This window comes from Chrysemys picta, chromosome 1, assembly GCF_011386835.1.
Source record: "Chrysemys picta bellii isolate R12L10 chromosome 1, ASM1138683v2, whole genome shotgun sequence".
NCBI lineage: Eukaryota > Metazoa > Chordata > Testudines > Emydidae > Chrysemys > Chrysemys picta.
The window spans coordinates 306,226,378-306,254,341 of NC_088791.1; the positions used below are offsets into that span (position 1 = coordinate 306,226,378).

The 27,964-nt window shown below is 41.9% G+C and overlaps 1 protein-coding gene across 1 annotated transcript in view; it reads right to left on the reverse strand.

Moving 5' to 3' along the window:
* Positions 1-3,038: 3,038 nt before the first annotated feature.
* Positions 3,039-27,964, reverse strand: part of KL (klotho) — a 56,189-nt gene continuing 31,263 nt past the window's right edge. The window contains exons 2-5 of the mRNA XM_008168902.4: positions 27,113-27,623; positions 23,593-23,861; positions 18,563-19,679; positions 3,039-7,600 (exon numbers count right to left, since the gene is read on the reverse strand). Coding sequence (XP_008167124.1) covers positions 7,263-7,600; positions 18,563-19,679; positions 23,593-23,861; positions 27,113-27,623 — 2,235 coding nt within the window. The 3' untranslated portion in view covers positions 3,039-7,262. The remainder of the gene's footprint in view (positions 7,601-18,562; positions 19,680-23,592; positions 23,862-27,112; positions 27,624-27,964) is intronic.

Below are 27,964 nucleotides of genomic sequence, written 5' to 3' on the forward strand. Positions count from 1 at the left end.
GCACACAGGTATTTACTATTACACTGTTGGCCTCCTTTGTCCTGAAAAGCTTTTTGGCAGGACCAAATGGGGATTTGAGACTAGATGATGCCATCACTGCTGTGGCTAGGTTCTTAGCAATTCCTGAAATATGAAACTAAGGTTTCTGATGTATTCTAATATGTCCATTTCCTCTCACCTTATTACTCCTTTTTCTTTTCATCCTAAGCCAGTTGGCACAAATCTAGACTTGCAATGCTTTGCTATGTCCAGGCTGGCAAACTAATAGGTTTGCAGTGTGTTGTGCCTGTGGGTTGCCAACAGTTTACCAACTACACAGATCAAAGACAGAAGCAACTTTTCCCTTTCTTCCCCTCTTCCTCTCCTCCGTGCTACACCTCAGCTTTGTGTTCCTGAAGAAACCAGATAGAACTGTCTCAGATGAAGCTGAGCACTATCACCTAAAACTGACATTTTCTTCTCCTTGGGAAAGGCATTTGTCACCTAAGAGACTTCAGCCAAAATGGATCCCCTTTGAACGATTCCGTGCCTCTAAAGAGAAAAATATGGTAGTTTGATAAAATTAAGATTTATTAAATTTTTTTGTTTGAAATATTTTCACTCTTCCACTGCCACTGTCTCCATTTCCTAACCGTCCTCCTTCCCTCCTTATTCTTAGCTGCTTGGGAATGTTTTTTATATCTGTCTGTCTATATAGATATAGATATACACATACATACACACAGAGAAACTGTAGTGCCCAAAGCACTTTTATGTGGATAACATCTACAGTTAGTCTAAGGCTTATACCAACATAGATATGTCATAGAAAGGTAGGGCTGGAAGGGATCTCGAGAGGTCAATTAGTTCAGGACCAAGTAAACCTAGACCATCCCTGCTAGGTGTTTGTCCAGCTTGTCCTTAATCTCCAATGATGGAAATTTCACAACTTCCCTTGGAAACCTATTCCAGAGCTTAAATACCTTATTGTTGGAAGGTTTTTCCTAATATCTAACCTAAATCGCCCTTTCTGTATATTAGACCAATGACTTCTAGTCCTACCTTCCATGAACATGGAGAACAATTGACCATCATCCTCTTTATAAACAGCCCTTAACATCTTTGAAGACTTATCAGGTCCCCTCTCAGTCTTCTTTTCTCAAGACTAAACATGCCCCGGTTTTTGTTTTGTTTTTTTACATTTCCTCATACGTCAGGTTTTCTAAACCTTTTATCTTTTTGGTTGCTCTCCTCTGGACTCTCTCCAGTTGTCCACAACCTTCCTAAAATGTGGTGCCCAGAACTGAATACTGTTCTTCAGCTGAAGCCTCTCCAGTGCTGAGTATAGGAGGCCAATTACCTCACTTGTCCTAAATACAACATTCCTGTTTATACACCCCAGAATGACATTAGCCTTTTTTGCAACTGCATCACATTGTTGACACATATTCACTTTGTGATCCACTATAACCTCCGGATCCTTTTCAGCAGTACTACTGCCTAGGCAGTTATTCCCCATTTTGGAGTTGTGCATTTGTTTTTTCCTTCCTGAGTGTAGCACTTTGAACTTGTTTTTATTTAAATTTCCTCTCGTTGATTTCAGATCAATTCTCCAACTCATATTGAAAATATTGTATAGTACTGGACCCAGGACAGATTCATGCAGGACCCCACTAGGTACATCCCTCCCAGTTTGAGAGCATTTTTTGGGGGGGGAATCACAGCCCTAATCGGCAGAGCTATGCTGGTATAAGTTTTAAGTGTAGACGAGACCGAGTGTAGATGCAGCTATTCTGGCAAAAAAGTGCTTTTGCCAATATAGATTATTCCAGTCTGTCAAGCAAAATAAGCTATATAAGCAAAAGCACTTATATGTCGGTATAACTGTATCTACAGTAGGGCTTTTGCTGCCAGAGCTATGTAGCAAAGAAAAAAAATGGCATTATAATGCATCTGACATAGCTATGCCAGCAAAATGTAAGGTTAGATCTGGTCTTAGTCATTGGCAATAACCCCCCAAATACAAATTACTGTTAATGTTGTGGCAGTAGAAAACTAACAAACAGATTCATTAAAAATTATCCTAAAAATCCTGCCACTAAAGCTTTACATAGGGCACTAAAAGGCCCGCACCCTTTTTGTTGTAAACAGGAAACTGGCAGATGTACAATTAAAATAAAGTTTGCAGTGTGTGATGTACAGTAAGTTTGATTCCATTTCTAAGGGAGGGCATTATGTCCCTCCTGGAGCTGCAAAGCAGGGGACTACAACTGCCATCAGGCCCTTCCCCACTGCACTTTCCTTTCCTCTGGTCAGGTAAGAAGGGGAAAGATCCTCCTGAACTAGGAGGTGGCCAGGGCCTCTTTGGAAGTTTAAACAGCAGCCACATGCCAAGCAGAGAACTGGAAAGAAACTGGAAACAGGAATAGACGCAGAGCATCATCTGGAACAGGCTGTGACTGCCAGACGTTACAGCTGGGCAGGTCTGTGTGGGACTTACGGGGGACCAGCAACCGCTGGGCAGGGAGCCAGTGCCCAGAGGCCCCAGTGGGAGACAATAAATGAGCCTGGCCTGGAAACCTGCAAGCACTTATATACTAGAAATAAAGACTGGGCTGGAGATGGCACCCCAGGCACTAGGGCTGAAGAGCCTTGACTCTGGATTGGACTGCCCCCGGCACCCAAAGAAGAACTGCTATTGCTCACTTTGAACTGCAATTGTTGAAGCCTCTGTACCTAGGGTATCTGCAACCTGTCCCTTTCCTGCCATCCTTAGTAAAAACCTTTCCCTTAGCCATGAGTTTGAGTGGTTACTGGGACTCACCAGGTCTACTTCCTACAAGGCCTCGCTGCTGAAGCACCTACAGTGCTTGCCTCTGAGATGTGGTACACTGGGAATGCTATTGTCACCCTAGGGTGTTGAGAAACTCCAATAATAGCAACAACATAAATACAACATATACTGCATACGTTTTGCAAATACTTTCTATTAGCATTCATTCTTTACAGCCTGCCCCAGGAAATAAAAACAGCAGATTTCCACCTGTATCACAAAAATATTTTGAATCAAAATATAATTTCATATTTTACAACAGTGTTAGAGCTGCAACTTTCAGTAAATTGGCAATAATGTACATTCCATTAGCATAGTTAAAAACAACATGAGCATATGCATTTCACACCGCCTATTAACACCAACTATCTCAGATGCAAAAGCTTGTTAATTTTCAAAACTAAATTATGCTATGTTTAGATCTCACTCTATTTTTATAATTGTGTTCTGTTGTTTAAAAATTAAAATCTGGTTGCTGTCCAGTCATGGCACAAGCTACTATCGATGCTCTCTTCACAGAAGAGTGTTAAATCACCATTTACAAATAAATACTGAAAGCGAAAAAATGCCATCTGTACCACACCCTGATTACTGAGGAGGAGCTGAATCAGTCTGCAGGAGCACAGTGCAAATGTTACGCAAGCCTTAGGGGAGTGGTGTCCAATCTTGGACCATTGAAGGGCCAGTTTGGCAACTCTCAAGGAGTCTGAGAACTGCGCCTAATGTCCATAAAATGAAGGAGACTGCTGAATCTATACCCTGGCATGTGCTCGAGCAAATCAACCTGTAGTTTGCTTGGGCCACCGCGCCATGTTAAAGATGCAGAATTAATTCACTCAGATTTGTACAGTGTTCTGAAAAGGTAAAGCACTTTATAAGCGCAAGGTGTTATTTGGCCAAAAACTTTCCTTTGGACACTCCTGTCTTATTAAAAAGAGATTGTTCAGTTTTAAAACAGCCTGCACATGGTACTGAAGTAGATAGGATATTGTGGGAAATATTTCTGCATATATTTATATTGAATCCATGAGGTCAGTGTTCTTCAGTGATATTTAAAGTCAGTTTCGAAAGTAGAGCACAAAAGGCTGTATTATTTCTACAGGTGCCGGCAGCATTATTGTATGGGATAATGTTTCTCTTACGTCACTGTAATGAATCCCTGATTTACTTACACTAGCTAGTCAGTAAGCACCATTTGAAAACTCAACATTTAGCGCTCACTGACTACAGTATTACCTAATCTAAGTATCGGAAGAACCTGCAATGGTTGCAGATACTTGATCAATTAATTTGTTTTAATGGTGCTCGGCCTCTACTGATTTCAGAGGTGGAAATTTTCACTATGGTGATTTTTAAAATGGCACAGCAGGATCATCTGGCAAAATGCCAACCTAACCATGGAACTCTAAACAATCCTATACTTAGTCCAGTCCACACCAAACACATTTATCCTATTACTACTTGTGAGAAGACTTTATACATTCTTACTATGTCTGGTCCATCCTGAGTGTCTTGCTCTGTATAAATGCAGTTTAGGAAATAGGTTGTTGTTTTTTTTATGGTGCAGGTGTTATTACAAGTTGTTGCAGTTATTGCACCATTGGTGCAATCACTGATGCAGATAAATGGAACAGACATGTCCCCTGCCATCTTTTTGCTGCTCTATTTACATCCCCCTCGATGTGCATGCAGGTTTCATGCATTCTCGCTTCAGGTCTCCCACTGCCCCCAACATTTCAAAATGTGGCTTTACAAATGACTAGCTCAAGATAGTAATGCATTGATCATTCCTAGGTAGTGAAATAGTCGCATGTTAAATACACATTTAAATAGCCAACCAGTGGGGAAGAGCGTAGGAATATAAAATACTTGGTTTGGGTTAGGATTTTCAGAGGTGCTCAGCACATGCACACAGACAATGCAGTCAGTGAGAGCTGCACATGCTCACCTACTCTAAAAATCAGGCCCAGTATTTATGATTCTAGCATAGTTATAGCAAGGAAAACTAGCACGTAGATATATTTGGCCATGTATATATTAAATATTGTCCTTTTCACCATCAGTTGAGTTTTCCACCTGACACCATGAAGTAAGCTATACATTAAATATGTAAATAGGTGACTCTTTACAATGACATGGAGAAATCTATATAGCTCTCCATGTATTCATTAAGAACTGTCTTTTTGTATTACAGTCCATGTAGCACCATATGGCAGCAGTTAAACGTAGAAATGACACACAGTAAAGTTTGAAAATATATTCTCCTTCAGCAAACCTTTCCAGGCTAATATACATTTTCTATACTTTATCACCTACCCCGAATTTGTCACCTGAATCCTCATAGCAATATATATATATATATAGTGCAAATGGAGACTCTTGTAAGTCTGAAACTAAAATACAAACATATTAATCACTATGACTGAACAATAATCATTTTCTATTTCGCTACATAACCTAAATAGGAAAGAAATGTAATTTAGTTTGCAAATGAAAGTAGGCATGTTTCACAAATAAATTTCAATTTACAGTAGATAAACATTCACATTCAATACAGCAACATCAGCTTCTGCTAGATAAACTACTTATAATTGACACAGAGCATATTAGATTAAAAAATCCTCTCCTGTGATTAACATAACTCACGTGGCAATATGGAAATAGAAGCATAAATGCATCTGAAGACAATGCAAGCACGGAGATAGAGAAAACAATCACTGTTCTGCATTATGCAGAATGGGCTCCTAATATACTGATTCTATTAATAAACAGTGTTGCTTTTTTTGCTAATTTATTCCATTGAGAGAGAAGGGAAAGTCGTTCAGACTTTCAATGGTATTTCTGGATCTGAGTGCTATCAAGGCCTGATCCAATTCCCATTACAATCCATGGAAAAGACTCTAATGGGAGTTGGGTCAAGCTCTTAGAGAATAAATAAGTGAGTTTCAAAAGCAAGGGGTGCAATACTTAAATTCTTGGCAAACAAGGCAGCAGGTTGCCTGGGTAGAGGTGTGAAATTTAAAGGCTTAAAGCCTCCAGACCCAACATAATTCAAACTCAAAGCCCTTCCTCAAATCATTCCACAGTTTGCTAACCAATGGGAACCTGGGAAATGGTTAATTGCCTGTTTTGTTTTTTAATTGTTGGGGGAAGGTGCACAAGGAGGAGGAAAAGGTTCTGGTTACTAGGTGGTGGTATGGGTCCACGCTGTATTTGCCCTCTGCACCTCCATAAGACATACAGTTTCCTGCTATCAAGCACGGCAAAGGTCAGTGCAGTTCTCCCATTTGTCAACTGGGAGCACCCCAGATCCTTCACAATTACTACTCTCCCCCCTCACCAAACAAAATAAGACCCTTTAATCCTCTTTAACTATCCCACATCTCCAAGGCCTGGACCCTACCCCCGAGGGCTTAATTTGTAATGGAAGAGGTGCCGGAGCTCAAGCAATTAGGTGTCAGGGTTCAAGCAATTTTTTTATTTTCATAACTGACACAGCGAGCCCAGAGGTGCTGGGGCTAGGAACTGCCAAGCCCAGAGGTGCCGGGGCTCAGCCCTGGCAAGCCCTGGCATAAATTAAACACTGCCTACCCTTTGCCAGGAACCACCTTTACTGCCCTCCAAACAGGAGTCAATTCCCCTTGCTGCTGTTTCCCGATGGATTTGTCAGGTTAGACACAGCAAGGTGGAGCTAGGTCACGCTCCACAGCATGGAGCCAGGGCAGTAGACTGGCAGGGTGACAGCACCAATAGGGACAGAGCAGGTAGGGAGTGTGTGTGGGACCAGCAGCCTGCTTTGCAGTTAAGTGATTTACCCAAAGTCACCAGCACAGCAGGGAAAAAATTCCCAATCTCTTCACTCCCTGTCCTCTGATTTAGCAAGAAGACTCTCCTTTCCCTTTTGGTGCATACAGTTGTTGAGTCTCTACTTTCCTGATCATTTAAATCATGTGTTTGTTTTGTATGAGGTGCCATAACACCTGGTTTGGGGAGATGGTTTCTTTTGTTTCTCATCAATCTTTCACCCTGAGAACTCCACATTTGTAGTTTTCCACTACTATATGTCTTAAAATAAAACCGAACTCAATATACATCTAAGTTAATATCTTTGTTTGTGTCTTCACCATCAGGCTAATTGTAGGCCTTTTTTAAAAATACCCTTACCCGAGTGGAAAAAAACCTGCCCAAATAAAGGGCCTCAATCAAAGTTCTGAGATAAATTTGATGACAACAATCAAGGATCTGTCATAAACCAGAAGTATTAAAACACAGAGAAGGATTTCAGGGCCCTATGTTCACAATCCATTTTCAACTTCAGTGCTTCACAGTATTATAAAGTGCAAATGGTTCCCTAGTATTGAAGTGATTACAACCTTGTGTGCCATTATTTCAGAATTCCCAAGGGAATGCAGATGAAGGCGTAGCGAGTGCTGGATGCGAAGGGGCAGCACTATTTATACCTTCTTTCAACCCTCCTAGAGTAGTAAATAATGAAGAATACAGTACAAATAAAAGCAAAAAATATAAAAGATATAAAAGCTAATAAAGATTTTCTGGTTTGGAAAAGGTTGCATTCAGGGCACAAGACAAGCATTTCTGGGCACAGTCTATCAGGAGTTTCTGAACTGGGAAAACCATTATTGTCAATTATTCCTCTGTAATGTTTCATGGAAGGCTTCGGCTCATACTGATTAGCAATGTAACGATAGAGGCCATATTTGGGAGCAGTCCTGTCATTAAAAGAATAGACAAAATATCCCCGTAGATTGACATTATCCAGGGTATATGCTGCAAAAGAAAACAAAGGGGAGGGGAAAGGAAAATAAATCAGTTATTAATGTATTTAAGAACAATGCTGTGTGCTACTGTATGTTGCTGAGGAAGATCAGAGTCAAACCTAGATCTGAAGGGAGAGAAGATAGATATGCATACATATATTACGAGGTTATCATTAAAAAGTGAGCATTGGATGACAATTACCATACAGCATGATCTGTGATTACCACACAGTTTTTCCTTTTAATTAAAATATATATGGTAACTCTGGGGTAAGGGTTAGCCTATTAATGCAGGTATGGATCTGTTTGTATCAAACAAACAAACAGTAGTATACCCATGCACAGACATAAACTTATAGTATAACATATAACTTGTGTGGTCAATGAATACATCTTCATTCAAGGGAGTGAGACCTAGGGGCATGGAATCTATCACAGAATGCAGCCAGTGAAATTACCTTTTTAAAGGCATGACAAAAGCAGTTTTCATAATTTTCTGCATGATATGTTGTTTGGGGGGTGGGATTTTTTAAATTTTCTCTGCTTACCCATGCCCCCAGCAGTGAAGATAAATATGGTGAACACAACCAAGCTCTTTACACAGTGCTTCCAAATGGCAAAAGGGGAGAGTCACATGAACCATTCCTGTCCGTGGCACCAGGAGAGCATACACACCAACATGGGGGGAAGGGTGGAGTTGGAATAGTCAATGTAACCTTCCTCAATTGGTAAATCCTGCTCCATCACATCAGAAATCATTCCAGGACATGCTATGTGTATCAACCCCATCTCCTCAAATTGCCCTGTGATTTTGGACTGAGGTGACCTGAGTCATTAACTGAGTCAGAAAGGTACTTAAGCACAAGTCTAGCTTTAAACACATGAGCAGACCCACTGAAGTCAAGTTAGGCATGTGCTTAAGTACCTTGCTGAATCAGGACCTGTCAAACATGGACTATTCAGCTGACATCATCTCACAGTGTATCTTCAACTCACATAAGTAAAGTTATGCATGTGCACAAGTGTTTGCAGGAGAAGGCTCTTACTGAAAGGTACAGGCTTCTTGGCAGCAGGCCGTGCAGTTGGCAAGGAGAGTCAGACTGAGGTGAGGCAATTAGTAAGGCTGGTGTGTAACGCTGGCGGTAAATTGCCCCTTAGCACAGGTAGGGAACATCCAACAGCAAATATTGGTATCTGAGAGTGTATTTTTATATATCACTTTATTTACGGGCATTCAAAGATATTATCTGCCACAACTCGTGGTTCCTTCACACATTACACTAGAATGACCAAAAGCTACTCTTTTTCTTTGTTGTAAAGTTCTGTACTATCCAAGTACTTGTAGGTTGGAAGGCCCAGAGTCTCAAAAGTATTTAGGCACTTAACTCCCGTTGTATTCAAAAGGAGTTAGACACCTTAATACCTTTGAAGCTCTACACCAAAGCTTTTAAAGGTCGGCAACATGCAGCTTTTTGGCAGATGTCTCCCACTGCACAGTATGGCTTATACGTACAGCACTGTGCAAATTATTTTTATTTCAAGGTGATGTTAAAACATTATATTGGGAGACATGAGGCATTATTTAAAACTGGTCTTTTTGGATAACTAATTTAACTGTGTTTGCAACATTACATAGTTAGAGTGGAAGACAAGTGCTTATTAATTTTGTAAATAAATCTAAATAAATAACTAAGCTCCTCCATCCAAATCTTTGTGCGGGACAGAAGTAAGCTTTTTTGTTTCAGTTTCTCCATCAGTAAAATGGTGATAGTAAGACAGAGAGGTTAAAGGACTTGCCCAAGTCACACAGAGTATGAGAACTGTGATAAGGAGTCAGGAATTCCTGGCTACAAGTCCACTAGATCATACTGCTCTCCAAAGGCAATGTTTATTTTTATCCCCATACACACAAAATGTAAAGGGAAAATATTTCCCTGTGCTATTTTTTCTGGCTCATACACCTGTGTGTTATTTCACTGCAGTTGAAGATGTAAGCTATGCAAAATTGCATACATCATTCAGAACCTGCTATAAACATTGCAGGCACAAAACTGACATCTAACCCAGTTTCAGTCCTAAGGAAAAAAACTGAAAAGAAAGTATATTTGCTTAGATTCATGGCTGGTGCAAATGGAGGTTACTTACCTGTAACTGGTGGTATCTCAAGATGCCTGGACCAAGCAGTGTTTGTTGGTCTGCACCTGCACCGTAGCTCTCCGCATGCACCGAACCAAGGGCATAAAAGGCAGCACAGAACGTGTTCCTCCAAAAACAGTCAAATTTAAATTACTGTTCATGCCCCTGCGTAAACCAGTGTCTCAGCCAGATGGGCACTATAAGGATGACTTGAGCCCTGTCTTGATGGATTTTCTATAGAACCTGTGGTATTAAAGGAACGGGAGGTAAGGCATATCTCAGGTGATCCTTCTGTGATAGCAGCTCATTGTCTCCCATTGAGCACTTGCCTAGGGGAAGTTTCTCGATCACCTGTGAGACAAAAAGATTGCAGGACAGCATTTCCCATTGAGTGAAGACCTTGTTGAGAACAGAATTGTGAAACTTTCATTTGTGATTCATGGAAAAATGTCTGGTGAGACTGTTCACTAGGGTGAGAACTGGTGAGTTCTGCACCCCGGTAAGTGTACTGCTGAAAGGGTTTATGATGGCTGATGCACCTATTCCAGAGGTTGGCTGCCTCTATACCAAGAGGGAGGGATCTCGTTCCCCCTGAAAAGGAACCAGGAGGAGGTTTGTGGATAGGAGTTGCCAGAAACTCAATCAGGTAGCTGCTGTGAATAACTTCCAGTACCCATTTGTCGGCAGTTAGGGCCTTCCGGTTGCAGACAAATTGAGTAAGGCAGCCTCCAAAAATCTGAAGAGGGCAATGATGTGGCATCAGTAAAGGGAAGGAGGTCTTGACAGTCCTATTCAAAGAAGCTCTTTGGCTGAGGGTCAGAGTAAGATGCAGTGGTAGATGCTGCAGGGGCTGCATTCCTGGGATGATAAACCTTCTGTCTTTTACATGGCGGTTCCTGAGGACATTGATGCGAACAGGGCTGAGGAGGCAGTCACACCCTATACTCTGTCTGTGATGTTTTCTCTTGGGGGTTGGGGTATAGATCCTAGTGAGCAAAGAATTGTTCTAAAGTCCTTGAGGGAGTGGAGAGATTCATCGGTCTTCTTGTGGAACAGACTGATCCTATCAAAGGGCAGATCCGGGATGATACTCCGCATCTCACTAGGAAAACCACAAGTCTCTCCCCATAACAACCTCTGGAGGCAATGTCCGCAGAATTCACCATGACCTGGAGGGAAGTTCTGGCCACCAATTTGCCCTCGTCAATTAAGGCCTGAAAGTGGGCTCTATCCTTTTCCGGCACCTTGTCCTTGAAATTTAGAAACAGCATAATTGGGTAAAACCATATTTGGCTATGAGGGCCTGATAGTTTGAGATCCTGAACGGGAGGGAGGTGGAAGAGAGGATTTTTCTTCCCAGAAGATCAAGCTACTTCTGAATCTTATCAGAGGGAGTAGCCATTGGTCCTTGCTGCCTGGATCTCTTGGTAGCCACTTGGTAGCTTAGGCAATGGGTGTGAGAATAAAAACTCTCCCCTTTTGGACTGAACAAAGTCCTTTCTGAGATGGGAGATCAAGAGGTAGGAGGGTGCCATGCCATCTTTCCTGGGTCTATAATGGCTTCGTTGATTGGGAGGGCCACCCAAATGGGACCAGAAGGCTGCAAAATGTCCAGCCATCTGTGTGAGGCCACTGAACTTCCTCAAGCTTTATCTGCAGCTTGGAAGCCATCCTGTGCATGAGCTACTGATGTTGCCTGAAGTCATCAGGCAGAGATGGAGAAAATGAAGTCACTGTCTCATCCAGTGAAGACTATGAAATAATGAAGTCACTGCCTCATCCAGTGAAGACTATGAAATCACCCCTAGAATTGTCAGAACCGGCGGATCTGGCCTTCTACCAAATACTGCGATGGGGCCGGTTGGTGTTGGCGGGGCAATGGTAAATATGGCTCATGTACTGAATCCCATGGGTCTATGGTAGGTGTCCTAGGGCCCCCAATAGTGCCAGTAGATGGGATCAACTGGCAGGGTAGGACCCCATGGCATAAGGTACCACTGGTCCCATAGCCAGTCATATCTGGCCAGGACCCTGATCTTCTACAACTGCTGTCCAGGGCCACCTCTACCTGGTACCACAGAGACTCCTGAGGAGCTTCAAACTCATCAGAAAAAAAGGCCGGATCCTGGACTACTGGCAGAACCAACAGTACTGATGGCTACATAACTAGGCTGGCAAGCAGGATGGGAGAACAACACTGCATCCTTGGGGTAGCCTCTTCCTCTGGAGGAAGAATGTCCAGGAACAGAAATGGTCCTGTTAGGAGGGGTGAATAAGGATGGGGAGAGCAAAAATATCCTCCAGGAAGATGTAGGTCTCAGATCACCGTGGGTATGGGGAGAGTCCATTGGTGGAGCCGTCGGATCCAAAGCTTCCCTGGTCACAGTGGAAGTCAGATCCATCAGGGACTGTGTTGCTATAGGCACCATGTCAGCTCTAGATATGGATGGGAGCACCAGAGGCTGTTTGTCTTTAGCCTTAGCCATCAGAACTGGTGCCAGAACCGGAAGGTCTGTAGTCTTGCACATCACTTTCTCTTGCTGAGGAAATTTATTCAGGCCTAAGTTCTTAGCACCTGTGTGTGCAGGCTCTCCCAACTTTGATGGGGTTGGAGAAGGATCCTTTCTCTTCAGGGCAGGCTTCAATGAAGATGGTTTGTCCCTATGCTTATGAGAATGCCCCTACTGTCATGGGAAACCTTCCCTTTAGGCTTAAAAGATATAGCTTCCATTCCTGAGCTCAAGCTCAGAGGGGTGCTGCCAGCTTGATAAGGTTGATATACTTGGGGGGTGGTCTGCGGCCAAATCTGATTGGAATCTCATTGTCTTCTCCATCAAACCTCAGTCCCTGAATCTTATAACTTCTGGGGGAAAGGAGCGGCAGATACAGCTCTTGGCTTAGATGTGAGCCTCACCCTGGCAGTAGAAGCAGTGTTGATCTTCATCACTCACAGCAAAGGAGTGAGGGCAGGAAACACAGTTCTTGACCCTTGGGCATAATCTCAGCCTTCTCTGGGGAGAAAAATTCCCCCAAGGTGGGAACAAGAAAGGGGAAAACAACAATCTAACTACACGATACCAGAAAAATACTAAAACAAACTACTTACAATATATTTACAGCAATGATGCAGCAGAAAGGCGCTGAGGACACCGAGGATTCTGACTCAGACTATGCAGCAGTAAGAAGGAAGTGAAGAGGCATCAGCCTGCACCACCCGTTATGCCCTCAGTTCGGAGCATGAGGAGAGCTACAGTGCATGTGTGGACCAATGGACACTGCTTGCAAAAGAAGTCCAGACTCAGGCGCAGACTGTGCATGCATATCCACTTGTGGAATACACATAGGGACCATCAAAGAAGAACCTATCTCTGTTGACTTCACTGACACCAGACATAAATGTGCTCTATTACATCTAATGGACATCTGAGAGTGGATTTTCTGAGTGATGCAGAAACAGAGCTGTAACTAGGCATTTTTGCACCCGAGGCAAGAATATAAAATTGCGCCCTCCCCCAGGGCCGGCTCTTTGGTGGCAATTCGGCGGTGGGTCCCTCAGTCCCTCTCGGAAGGAAGGGCCTGCTGCCAAAGAATGAATGAAGCAGCAGCGGTAGAGCCTGTGATTTTGGGGGGTCTAACTCATAATTTTTGACTGCTTGGGCTGGTAATGTTGCTTCCAAGATGGTCTTTGGTTCCAGTCCAGTTCCAATCCAGAGAGGAACTCACAGGTTAAGAGAGGAGGGAGATGCTGGATATCAGCAGTGGCCACTAGGAATCAGCATGTGTCCTGAGAATGCTGGGAGTTCAGGTTTGCAGGGCAGGATCAGGGGTGGCAGGTTTGTAGAAATTTTGGTGGTGCCCAGAATCCGCCCCCACCCAAACTCTGCCCACCCGCCCAAGGCTCTGGGAGGGAGTTTGGGTGAGGGAGGAGGTCTAGTGTGCAGGCCCTAGGCTGGGGCAGGGGATTGGGGTGCAGGCTCTGGGAGGGAGTTTGGGGATGGGAGGGGTGCAGGGGTGAGGGCTGTGGGTTGTGGCTGCAGATGAGGTGTTTGGAGTGTGGGAGGGGCTCAGGGCAAGAGTAGGGGTGAGGGCTCTGTCTGGAGCTGGGAATGGGAGATTTGGGGTGCTGGAGGGGCTCAGGGCTCGGGAAGAGGGTCGGGGTGTGGGGGGGTGAGGGTTCTGGCTGGGACTGGGGATGAGATGTTTGGGGTGCTGGAGGGGCTCAGGGCTTGGGCAGAGTGTTAAGGGTGCAGTGGGGGGTGAAAGCTCTGACTGGGGGTGTGGGCTCTGGGGTGGAGCAGGGCTGGGGATGAGTTTGGGGTGCAGGCAGGCTGCTCCGGGACAGGGGGCAGAGAGGAGGACTCCCCCCAGCCCCCTTCCCTGCTGGCAGCAGCAAGCTCTGGGGGAGAAGTCCCACTTTCCTGCCCCCCCAGCAGCACACTCACCCCCACCACTGTCACTGTATGTGCTCCTAGAGTCCCTCTCAGGTCCAGGAATCTTCCTCGCCGCCCCCATGGTGGATGCCAGGGTGCGCTGCCTGCGCCTCCTCCCCTGCTGTTGCCCCTGACTGTAGCCTCACTGGGGGTGAGGGATGGGGCTGCCTCCTTGCCCAGCATGGGGCAGGAGTGGTCACTGGGGGCGGGGCGGGTGTGCTGCTGGAGGGTCCCATTGGAAAATGAAAGGGTCTGAGGGGGAAGGGCAGGCTCAGAGTCAGTCTGCCCTGGCAGTCGAGGTGGGGGGCGCTAGGACCCTGTAGCAGCAGTTGCTGCAGGGGAGAGACAGGGACTCTCTGCTCCTTCCCCCCCCCCCCCACTCGCCTCGCCCTTGTTACGGCACTGTGCAGAAAGCAGGATTTGTCTTAATTATTTCAGAGGGCTAAATCCTTGATTTAAATACTCGAGTACTTTGAGAAAAATTCAGTCTGGATCTAAATTTGATTCCAGACTCATATTTTGCATCTGCATTCTATCCCTATAATGGGCCATATCAAACATGCAAATCCCAACACCCCACAAACTTTGGGATCTAGGTGCAACTTTTCTGCACTCTAGTTAGGTGTAAATTGGCCAGGGGGAAGATTTGGGATTTGAAATCAGAGCCACAAAAAGGCAGAAATCTGTTCTAGATGGTGGAAACAGTATAGGACAGAATTTACTGTTCAATACAAAGAGCTATGGGGTGCAAGGGAAATCACAAACATTCTACTATATAAGAAAAGTAGGGGACGGCTGGAGAAAACAAAGAGGCTAATATTCAAATAATAAGTGAAAGAAGACTGTGGATAAATTGATGAGGAAACCTTGTCCTGAATTCTGAAACGGAAAGCAAGCCAAGAAAGATTACTGAGAATTGGGTTGATGTATTCCCACTCTTGGATATAAGTAAGCAGAGCTCTGCAAATCCACGGATATCCGCTACATATCCATGGACCATTTTTGCAGATATTGGATCGGATGCGGATACAAAAGGGCTCTACCAATGCGTGCTGCTGCTGCCACCGCTCAAGCCCCCAGAGCAGCATGCGATGCTACGCCTCTTACCCCGAGCCCCCCATGCCGCCCCTTACCCTCAGTCTCTGCCCTCCCGCCATCTCTTGCCCCCCTGTCCCACCCCACTTGCTCATCTCTACCCGCACGGCTCACCCCCCCCCCCCCGGTTGCTGGCCCTAAGGGCTTTTAAAATGATGGGGCCTGGCGGGCGGAGTGGGGCAAGTGCCCGCGCCTCGAGCCTGCTCCCTGGTAGTAGGGGGCGTATTGCAGACTGCAGGCCCCATAAACCCCTAATCTGCCTCTGGCCCCCTTGTCCCTGGTTCCAGCACCCCTGACCTCCTACCATCCAATGGGGAATTTGCTTGGCAGCTTCCCTATACCCAGCATGTGGCTCCCACTCTGCATTTTGCATCCCAATGGTGATGGATCTCAAAGGCAGGGAAGCAGCTGGCTGCAGCTCATAACCTATGAGTCACATAAGCTATGACCTGCACACCGCTGCTTCCCCACCTTTGACATCCTACTTCCAGAGAAGGTGGAACTTGAGTACAAACCTCTCATGCCTCATGTGATGCTTGCTGTATCTCCACATAACTCTGCAAGGGGGAACATACAACCTAGAAACCCATATAATGCAGCAACCACACCACCACATCTCATCTGTCTAAGGGAAATAAAATCACTGGAAATACCACAGGCATGTAGTTCTTGGAGGCATGATCTGGTGCAATATTTGTTATGTTTTGTGCTGCCTGTATGAGAGTATTCTCCATCCTGATGTGCTGTTCACAGGCTGCACTGTGTCACTCCTTCCAAACACAAATACAGCCGTGTCCTTCAGTGATCACCAGGAGGTGCTTGCCCATTTACAGTGGCAAGCCTCTGACATAGGAGGCTGGCAGGGGTCAAGGAATTCACTGGAAATAGTAAAGGTTTAGTTGTGGTGGGGCAACTTTGAACAACATATAAAAGAGCAGGACAAATGGAGCAGTATTTAATTTAGCTGAGAGAGGAAAAAGCTATTCCTGAAAACTGCGATTGTCTGATTAATTTGGTTACTTTACCTATAGCAGATATTTTAGAATACTGTATCTGAAATAAAAAATATTTTGCTTTTTACTCAGATCAACAGCAATAATATTCTTTTCTAGTTGATACAGCAAGATCAAACCGAAGGCCAATTTGGCAGCTTCCTAGGAACCAGAACCCATGGTGCATAGAAAGGGAGAAAATGCAGTCTCCCTCACTATTGATACGTAGGAATGGCCAACAGACCCTACAAATCCCCTTATGCAATCTATTTTGAGTCATGCTTCTTCACAGACCACACCTTCTTATTTAAAATGAGGTTAGTCACAGACTGCCTATTAGAAATCTATGGGCTGAATTTGGATCATGAGATGTATCTTATCCACCCTGAGATACAGAGGCAGTAATTTAGCTAAAAAAATGCTTAGTAGATAGATGACTAGTTTCTGGATTGATTTCTATCATCAAGCCCATTCAATCATGCTAAATTTAGCCCTGTCAATTTATTAGGTGCGTAGATGCTTTTAAAAATCCCAGTAGGCACCTAAATACCTTTAAAAATCTGGTCCCTACCTCGTGGAAGCAACAAGAGTTTTGGAGGGATTTGAATGAGGGAAAAATAAGGGAATGTCTACACTGCAATCAGCATGGACTTCAGTGCGGTCTAGCTGTCCAAATAAGTACCCAGGGTCCCAGGTAGGCTCCTACAGCCCATGATGCTGTGGATTCACTGCAGCTAGTACACACACTAGCTACATTAAAAGCTAACTCAGGTATGTCTAAACATGGTGCAATCACACCTCCTACTGTAGTGCAAACATACCCCATGAGCTCATTTCAAGTGTATGGACAGTGTGGAAGAAAACATGAGACTCATAGACTTTAATGCCAGAAGGGACCATCATAGTCATCTAGTCTGATCTCCTGCACATTGCAGGCCACAGAATCTCACCCACCCACTCCTGTAATAGAGCCAGAACCTCTGACTTAGTGACTGAAGTCCTCAAATCATGGTTTAAAGACTTCAAACCACAGAGAAATCACCATTTACACTAGTTTAAACCTGCACATGACCCATACCCCATACTTCAGAGGAAGGCGAAACCCCCCGAGGATCTCTGCCAATCTGACTGAGGGGGCGGGAGGGGGAGGAAATTCCCAAATATGGCAATCAATTAAGACCCTGAGAATGTGGGCAAGACCCACCAAGCAGATACCTGGGAAAGCAATATCTGCTCCCAATCTAGTGTCCCATCTCCGTCCGTTGAGGATTTTTGCTACTGGCAGTCATTGATGGGCCACATGCTATTGTAGGCAGTCCCATCATACCATCTCTTCCATAAACTTAAGCTCAATCTTGAAGCCAGTTAGGTTTTCTGCCTCCACTTCTCTCTTAGGGTAGATGTATGAAAGCAAGTGTAAAGTCTTGATGGCAAGGAAAAGTTTTAACTTGATACAGAGAGCAAGGGGAGCTAGTGCAGAGATGTGAAAATGGGGCCTGCGTGTTGTGACTGGAAAGATAATGTGTGTTCTGGATGGACAGTGGGAGTGATACCCTACATGACACAATCACATGAAGAGAAGGGAATGCGCAAGTGTTTTAGCCAGCAGAAAAGACAGGACGGACTGAATTTTTATAAATTGTGAAAGACGTAGTGGCAAGACTTGGTGATGGCCTAAATGGGCAGAGAGAAGGAGGAGGAATTAAAAGTGACCCCCAGGTTGGAAGCATGAATGACAGGCAGGATGATGGTGTTGTCAGCAACCACAGAGAAAGTATTAAGAGTTTGGTTTTGGCCATGCTTATCTTGAATTGGAGACAGGTCACCCAAGATGATGTGCTGGAGAGATGGTCAGATATGTAGCACTGGTCAGAAATAGTACGCAGAGGTAGACTGGTGCATTGGTGTGAGGAGAGGACATCATCAATGAATAAGGTGTAGGGAGAAAAGGAAGGAACTGTGACTGAGGCCTGTGGTACTCAAACAGAGAGGGGGAAGAGGAAGAAGCACCAAAAGAGATGATGAAAGGAGCAGTCCAGGGATGGGGAGGAGGGTAGGAATCTCATGAGCAGATTTTGAAGCTATCCACACCAGTTACTTAAAGATAGCTTTTTCCTCTTCTGCTTTATTAAGAACACGTGGAAGTAGATCTGACTTCCTACTGCTTAAAAACAACAACTGATTTATGAACCATAGAATAAAAAAGTATAGCATAACTACATGTTAGATGCTGTTAGATGCTAATTTTTTTTCAATCATACACTATGCCAAAATTTATGCTAGTACTTTCAGTGTATAAACTTTGCATGGATTCCTTACCTTTTAAAGCTTCATTGATATAATTTTGTATGTAATATACTCTCAGTTTATCTTGAGCCATATTCTGATCATCATCAATTCCATTGGCTGTAATATAAACTGGGACATCCCCATACTTGGATTTAACCCACTTGAGCATTTTGCGCAGTCCCCAGGGCACCACAGCGGCTCTGCTTGGGGAGTTCAGCCATGTGATGTCTTTTATCATTTGAACTTGAAGATAGTGATCATACTTCAGTGCATCTTCTTTTTCCCAGTCCACAAGGATAGTGGTGTAATGACTTAAGGCAAAAAAATCAAATGAGCCTTGGATTAATTTCTTTTCTTCTTCAGAGAAATAAGGCAAGTGGAAATTGTATAAATCAATGCTGTTTCTTTGGTGAAGCCATTCTCTCATCACATGTGGATAGTCACCGTTCCCAAAGATGGGCTCAGCAAGCCAGCCAATGTCAAATTCTAGAACTCGATCAGCAACTTCTTGGTCATTTTTGGAAAAAGGACAGGCTGGCTCTACCCAATCGGCTTGCAGAGCTATAGATATTTTACCTTTCTGAGATCTTCTAAATTCTTTGTCATACAGGTGCCAGGCTTTAGCATGGGCTTTCAACAGATTATGCCCTGCAGAGTATGTCAGGTTCCTCACATAGGGTTCATTCATTGTAATCCAAAATTTGACATGGTGGCCCAGACTTTTGAAGCAGAGCTTGGCATACTCAACAAAGGCTTGAACAGTCTCTGGGTTCTCCCAGGCTCCATATTTGGCTAGCACAACAGGAAGCCCTTGGTTGTCAGCCATAGGTTGCCATAAAGCTACAACAGGAGTTATATTAACTCTGAGAAGTTCACTAACAAAACACTGATAATAGTGCAAGAATGTGTGGTTGATTTGAGACAGGTTACCCAAAGGGAGAATCAAAGACCATTTCAGTGAAAAATGAAAATGTGTGACATGCATTTCCTGCAGCAGCGAGATCTGGAGCCTGATGGCAGCAAAGTCAACACAGTGACGCTTACGTTTTGGGGTAGCAACTCCATCAACTTTAATAAGCTTCTTAGTGTGGTGAACATCCCACACGTATACATTAGTGTCAAGGAATTGGGTGGGGGTTGTGTCTACCTAAGAAGGGAAAAGAAACACACAAGATTCAATTTGTCAGTTCTGATTACATAGAAAATTCATAACCATCAGACAAGGTTTATTAAAAGATAATCACAAGTAGAATATTTCTTTTAATTGATGCTGCCTCCTAAGATGAACACATTTTCCCTTTTAGCATCTCCCTCATACATCTCTGATGCCATCTCTGACTCATATGAATGAATGCATCTTAATATTGTGAGGTCCAGAAAATGCCAAATATATGTAGCACCTTCACCCGACTTTTATAAAAAGCAATGTACTAGCGTATGCCTTCTGTTTACACTCTCCCCACAATGCTCAGTTCTGTGAGATAAATCAGGGGCTGCTCAGGGACAAAAAAGCAAATCCAGAGAAGGATAATACAGCAAAGTCTGTACTTATTTTTCAAAATAATTTCTTTAAAGATTAAAAGGCTATATTTTAGGGCTATTTGTACACCATACATTACCATAAATAAGCCTTCCTTTTTCCTGTAAGGTGGAACAAAATAAATAATAAATGAAACATGAAGAAGAATTAAACAGTTTCCTTATTTGAACCTGTGCTAAAAGAGAAATGTGTCTCTGAGCCTCATTTTCAGCATCAATACAATTGACGGGTAAGAATTTTGCTTCTTGCTAAAGAAATGTCCTTTAACTGCACTAGCATATTGAACTAAAAAGTTCCTTCACTTTTACAACATTAAATTGGTTAAAATAGCATGCTGTTGATTTCTGAGTCATATTTTTGTCTGATATCAGAGTTATGCCAATGTGCATCACTCCAATAATAAGCAAATTTTCCACAAATCTTTTGGGCCTGAGAGCTGGGGAACACCTGCATTACCCACTGAAATCAATGAGAGTCTTACAGCATCACATCTTCATTTTTTAATAAATACCATGATCATAAAAGGGACTCTAAAGGGAGGGAAAGAGTTTCTTAGAAGGTTTTATTATGTGTATTATTTTTTTCTCCTTCCTGTTGCCGGCACAGAGGGCCCAAGGGGACAACAGCGGGGTTCGTTGCCCGGTGTGCTTCGCGCCAATGAACACACCAGGGTGGAGAAGCAGACAAAGTTTATTCAAGAGCTCTGAATAGGCACTAGGAGACCAGCATGTCTCAAATCAAGCGCGCCAACATAAGCAGTTTTTCTCTTTTTATACTTTACTTTAGCTAAGCTCTTCCCTTTCCCCCCCCCTTCCCCCTCCCTTCTCCTACAGCAGTTACATTTAAGCAGTTAAGTCATTTTGGCGGCTATAAGTTTAGCTTGTTAGTAACTCTTCTTTGAACTGTTATCTTGTCCTTTTCCCTTTGATCTGTTATCTTGCCTTTCAGCCAGAAGCATGCAGGCCTTAGTACTACCACTTCCCAGCTGCTGGCCTGTGAGGTTAGTAAAGTTTAACATGGAGGGGCTTTGGTTTACTTTGGCCTAGTGCCGGGGGCTTCATCGACTCTCGTGGTCTTCCAACCCCCCGAGTTACCTAGGGTGATGCCTAGTGACACCAACATTTCTAGTCAGTTTACCTTCAAAGGAAAGACCCAAACTATAAGACACAGTTCCTACATATACATCTACCTATGTCCACTATTTTTCTTCTTAAATTAACCCTCTGAGCATAAGTTTCCCTGTCGGACCTTTTGTTTCAAAAGCAGGGTCAACCTAAACCCACTGTTGAGCCTGTAACTGAGACTGTAGATTGTGCAGAGCAGCTGCAGATCACTTGCTGTTTTCTCTGGAGAGGTCAGTGTTGTGCTTACAGAGGAAAGCAATAAAAAACAGCATGTCAGAGGGAAATTGCTTTTCTGGAGAATTGTCCCTTGTAGATTACTAAAGCATGCATTTCCACTAATACTGTGGGAATGCTGTCAGAAATGTTTTTCCACTATGATGCATCTACAAATCATTCTACCTCAGCCTTACAGCACAAAATGTTTGAATATCCTTTTGAAGTGAAAATATCCAGAGTTTTAAGGGTTCTTTTAAGTGTCTTGAACTAACAGACTCAGTAACTTTACAGCTGTTATTGATCCCAAAGGTAGTAGTGCCATTTCCAGTCTCAACTTATTTAGGACAAGAAGGACAATGATTGCTGAATTTTCTTAAAAATCAATGCATCAGATAAGGAGGTTGCAATGTTTCTCAATAGTGTGAAGTTAGAGCTTACTTTTAGGGTACGAAACAAAACTAAAAAACCCCCCAAACCTATGCTCCAGCTCATAGGTGCTGGAACTAGGGGTGCTGCACCCCCTGGCTTGAAGGGGTTTCCATTATATACAGGGTTTACAGTTGGTTCAATGGCTCTCAGCACCCCCACAATAAAAATTGTTCCAGCATCCCTGCTCCAGCCTTCAGAAAATTTCTGTCTTTGTGGAAAATCTAAATTAAAAATTTTGCTCTTGGATCCAATCTGAGAGCTGAATTTTACATTACATCTTTATTGTGGCTACAGGAGCCCTACAGACCAAACAGTATCTGAGAATTATACAGTCATATTTTCAAAGAGACCACAACCTGTCTATAATTTTTGCATGTGAAATGAAGGCTTTAATCGTGAAGGGTTGTCAGAGTTAACAGATCTAGCTGGAGAAAAAAACCGAAAACTAAGAAGAGGGTCTCAGATTGGTTGCTACAAGGGGGCAGTGATGCAGCAGAGGCAGACACAACACTGCACTGCCCGGCAAATGAGGAGCACAGCAGAATTGTCCATTCCTGATTCAGAGGTACTTTCCTGTACACTTTCTGCTTCTTTTTTTTTAGCACATAATACCAATAATAACAATGATGCTGTAGTGCACATGCAGAAAACATGAACACATTAGGAACAGAACCGAGCAAACAACAGAGTTTTCAGTTTGGGGGCTAACCAAAAAAAAAAAAAAAAAAGAACTATCATGGAGCCTGGTTCAATTCAGAGCAAAACAAATTTTTTCAAAATAATAAAAAAAAAAAAATCCAACCCCCTGACACCCCTCACCCCTCACAAAAACCTCTTAGGTTGACTTTAAACAATTTATTTTTGTTTTTTCAATTTGTTTTGGTCATTTTCAGGTGTGGTTTTTTAATTGGGCAAATTTGAAAACAAGACTCCGTTTTGAAACAAAAAGTTAAAATGAAATGATTCAATATGATTAAACCAAAATATTTTAACTTTTTTTATTTTATTTTTTTACATTTTTGGGGTGGGGAGATGGGGGGCAAACTATTCACCAAATCTGACCCAGATTTGCAAATAGTTTCACAGCCCTGAAAAATGCATTTTTCTGTAAAATTCCTAATGGGAAAAAAAAAAAAATCACCCAGCTCTAATTAGGAATGGCTTTTAGAAAACATGAGTAACGATGGTTTCGTGACTTTTAACATTTCCAAATACAAGGGTATATTTAAACAAATTTCTTGCCATTAAAAGGAATAGATTTGGATCATAACAACCAAATATGCTGCTGTTAAAACTATGGAGATAAAAATGCCACTTGCAATATTTGCCATTTTCATATATTAGTATCTTTGTATGGAAGTGGTGAACTTAGTAGATAATTATCTTCCAAAATGCATTTGAAAAAGGATGTATTTTTGTTAACTAAACACATAATAAGTGTTCTAGGAAGATGGACATTAGATCACATTTTCTGTTTTTTGTTTATGTGGTGTTTGTTTTTAGAAAATCTGTTATTTATGATATTTAAATTTGGATCCGCTTTCATGGTCACATTTAGGATGCCTGGTGAAAGCTGGGAAGATATTCTGTAAAATGTGCAGCTTTAATAAATTGGTGCTCCCACTACATCATTATGGTAACAGATCTTATATCACCCAAGTAAAAATGATTAAATACTTACACAATACAATTATTATATACTTAAAGAACAATTTGGTTGGAGCATCTATTGACTTTGTCATCAGACTTACCTGAATGTAGTTATCAACAATTCCCCAAGCAAAGTCGCAGGGAAACTTCCCATCTATGGGTTGATTCTCAGGCAAAGGCGGGAAGCCATTTCTCTCGATTAGCTTTTGGTAGAACAAAGCTGAAGACTTTGGCAAAAACTTCTTGTCATGGCTTTGAAAATCAACATAAAATAATCCACGTCTAATGCTGTATCCTCTATGCCATTCAAAGCCATCCATGAGGGACCAAACGGTGTACCCAAAGACATCAACTTCATCATATCTGATGGCTGAGAGGAAAAAAAGCAAGATGACCTCATATTGCTCATTTTTTCCAGATAGAGTATACCATTTAAAAAACGATTCTAGTATTTGAGCATTAGAACAATGTAGTAAGATAAATAAATGTCTTAAGGCTTGATTCAAATTCCATTCAGTGGAAGTCCTTCAATTGACTTCAATGGGCTTTGGATCCAACTCTTACAGTTTACATCCAAGAAGTTATATAGAAACAAAAAAGTTACCCTGAAGAAATTATCATGAAAAATTTAACACAACTTTTTGGTGTTCTTAGGGATTTGCATTAACTATCCAGGCAATGCGGGTGGTAGTGATAATGCTGATGAGACTTTAGTCATTTGATTTTACAGACCCCCTCACATCTGTTATGAGAATACCATTTTCTGGAATAAATATCTGACGTTTATTAACCCTAAAGTAGGTTGAAGGCCTGTTACAGATGTAAGGGTCGTACCAGCATTATTATTGTTGTGACAAGTTCCACTCTGTGATTTAATCTGAAGTTTACAAATGGTTTGCATTTCTATAGATATTAAACGCTTAGAATCAGCAAAATGTTCTTAGAGAGGGTCCCGATTCAACAAAGCCCTTAAGTGTGTGTTTAATTTTAAGCACATACTTAAATCCATTCCTATTTAGCAAAGAATTTAAGCACATTTTAAAGTGCTTTGTTAAACTGAGGCCTATATCAGTATCCAGCACAATTTAGCTTTATCACTCACCACCGTATGTAAACACAAATTGGATACCTATTGAACTTAACATTACCCAGCCTAGTTACACTGCCAACATTTTACACAATCAAATGTCAAAGTGTTCATATTTCCTAGTTTTATTAGTGTATCTCATTACGATCAGATATGAGGGGCCAAACTGATTCTTGATGTAGCACCGTTTGAACCAATTAAACAAATGGAATTATAAAAGAATTTAATTCGGCCGTCTCTTTAATTTGCCATGATAAACTCGCAAAGAAACTGGAATATTTCTTTCCCTAAAGATTAGTTCTTTTCTGTTTGGCAAACATTGATTTTTAAAAAAAAAAAAGCCCTCCACATTCACACAACACTTGCTGTTCTGAGAGAGTAAAAGTCAGGATGGATTCAAATTATTAACTAGCATCAGCAAAAATTTCTCTTAGACTAGCATTACACTCCTGCTGCAAGTCAGCAGGGAGAGTTTCCACATTGCTTTTCGGGCTCACCAAAAATTCTCCTAAAATCCCTCCTTAAAAGTTTGCTGACTTGTGCCATGTTCTCTATGAGAAGTGAGTTAAAAAAATTTGGAAGCAGGAAAAAAGTCTCAAATACAATGTAACCATCAAGTAGTGCACATGCCTTATCAAGTAACCACATGACTTATTGATATTACTTTTATCTTCCTTCATACTTCTCCCCATCTTCAGGGCAGGAACCATATCTTTACTTGTTTCTGTAAAGGGCTTAGCAAATTTTTGGCATTCCAAAATAATAGTAGTTCTTGTTATTTATTATGAACTTCTTGGTGACCGAGTGGCAAATTGAAAGGGAAAATATAGTCTATAATTTAATATGTTGCCAGTAAGCCCTAGTCACACTCAGAGTGCAGATCTATGTATATATATCAATAATTTTATTAAATTGAATAAATAAATAACACCTTTTTGTTAACAAGAATATGACTATGTAGTTTCCATATAACTCCACACACACCTCTAACACATTGTATATGCAATAATTAATAACTCTGGTATATACTATCCCCCAGACTTCAGATACAACATTGGTTTGCATGTTAATTCAATTTTTAGTTTAGCTGTAATAGTGAGGTGTTTGGAACAGCAGCTGAAACAAATGTAGCAATTCCAGGATCTTTTATCCCGGTTGAGAGGCAAATGGAAATCATCTTCACTAAACCATTAAAGGAAAATTCCATTGTAATATGAAAGCTATTTAAACTGAATGAATAGTTTAATTCGGCTACTATTTTAAAAACCCTTGAAGCAGATAACAGAGAAATAAACCAATTATAACATGTTTTGTAGTAATAAGAAGTACAGTATAATAAAAATAATTATTAAGGAGGAAACAGGGAACAGTCATCCCAATAAGTTGTTGTTGACAAGCCGGACTGAAAGAATCTACAGTACTTTGCCATTAAAGAAGTATTAGAAATGGGATGTGTCAATGTTATAAAGTAAGTTGGGGGGGGTCATTTTTTTAAATCTAGGTTAACAATTGGTAAAAAAAAAATTAGTTAAAAGAATTTTATTTAAAACTTCAAAGGCCTGATTCTCAGACCAGTGTAAATCAGGTTTAGTTCCACTGAAGTCCACAGAATTACACTGCTGTAAGAACAGAATCAGGCTGCAAAACTACAGGAGAGCCCCATATATCCGAGCCTTCATTATCTGGCTCTCCATATTAAGCAAACAACCAGAACACACACAGGATCATTACAAAGCATTAAAATGTAGCCTCCTTATTTATTTACAGCGTACACAAACGGTTACTTCTAGTAAAGAATACAGTACCCGTTTTTAAAAATGCAGAAATAATAAACTCAAGCAACTCAAAAAAAGTATAGTATTGCTGTTATTGCAACTTAAAACTATCATTTTGGCATTTTTAGAAACTGGATCTCTTTACTAGACGTAACAGTTCGTGTACGCTGTAAATAAAGAAGGATGGTATGTTTTAATGCTTTTCCAGGAAGGGTCAGCTAGTTTAAAAGCAACTCTGCATCTTAAAATAATGGTAAGAAAGCTCTTTGCCCATTCTCTGGATTATCCAAATTTTTATTATCCGATCTCTGTGTGTGTGTGTGTGTGTGTGTGTGTGTGTGTGTGTGTGTGTGTGTGTGTGTGAAAACACACACACACACTTCAGCTAACATATTAAAACTCATCACTGGAGTTTTCCTGTAATGATTCCAAGCAAATCCCATTGATGACTATAAAAACAGCAATGTTCACACAGGGTGTGCACTTGCTCTTACTGAAATCAATTGAAGTTTTGCCATTGGCTTCAAAGAGAGCAGGACCAGACCAACAAAATCCCATCCATACCACACTCATTAAAAGGCACTTGTCAACAACTGATAAAAATGAACCTAACTGATTTGAAGTCTCATTTCATAGTGAAAGTCTAGATAAATGTTAAAGACCAAAATTAAGTTTTGGAGCATTTGTTTAATGAGCTTTAGTCGGATATTTTCCATAAGTTTTGTCAGGAGAATAATATTAATTTGTCAACAGAGCTACCTTTTAAAGTTTCCATAATGAACTTCTTGAGATAATAAATATACTTGGCATCATCTCGCTTGGTGCTACCAGAGACAAACCAGCTGTTCTCCACAATGAATATTTTGGGCTTGTTATATTCACGGCTTATCCAATAAAGGAGCTGCCTCAGGCTTAGTGATTCCAACTGATGGAATTTCATCTGAGAGTCCAAGAGCTGGAAACTCAGTGTTGCTCCAAAAGAAAGAGCAAAAAAGTCAGCTGTTCCCTTGATGTACTTCTTCTCTGCATCACTGAATTCAGGCAGCAGAGATGAGAGGTTACTCTTCATGCTCTGAGGGTAGTCACCATCAATAAATATGGGTTTAGCAAACCAGCCCAACACAAAGTCAAGGGATTTTTGACATTCTTGTATGTCTTGTTCAGTCATAGCTTGAGGTTTTATCCAGTGGGAGCTGAGGGCAATGGACACTTGGCCTCCTTGAGTTGGACGAAAACGATCATTGTAGAGATGCCAGACTTTGGCGTGGGCCTGTTGAGAAGAAAGATTATAATGAATGCATCTGAAATTCTGTCTTGAATAACAGAAATGCAATAGCATATTCAACCACTAATGTTCAGATTTGACTAGCAATGCTTTATCCTCACATCCCTAGGCTAAGTCTTATTCCCTTCTCAGTGATTTATGATTGCTAACTTCTATTATCCTAATCAGAGTAGATAATATTACACTGATCCAAGAAGAGCTTGTTTTGGAAAAGCAGCAAGATCTGCTTAATATGGTGTATATTCCATGCACTGAATATAATGCTGGTTTTTCTGATCTTTTGAAAAATAGTGTTTTAATTTTACAAGGAAACATGGCTTTGTAGT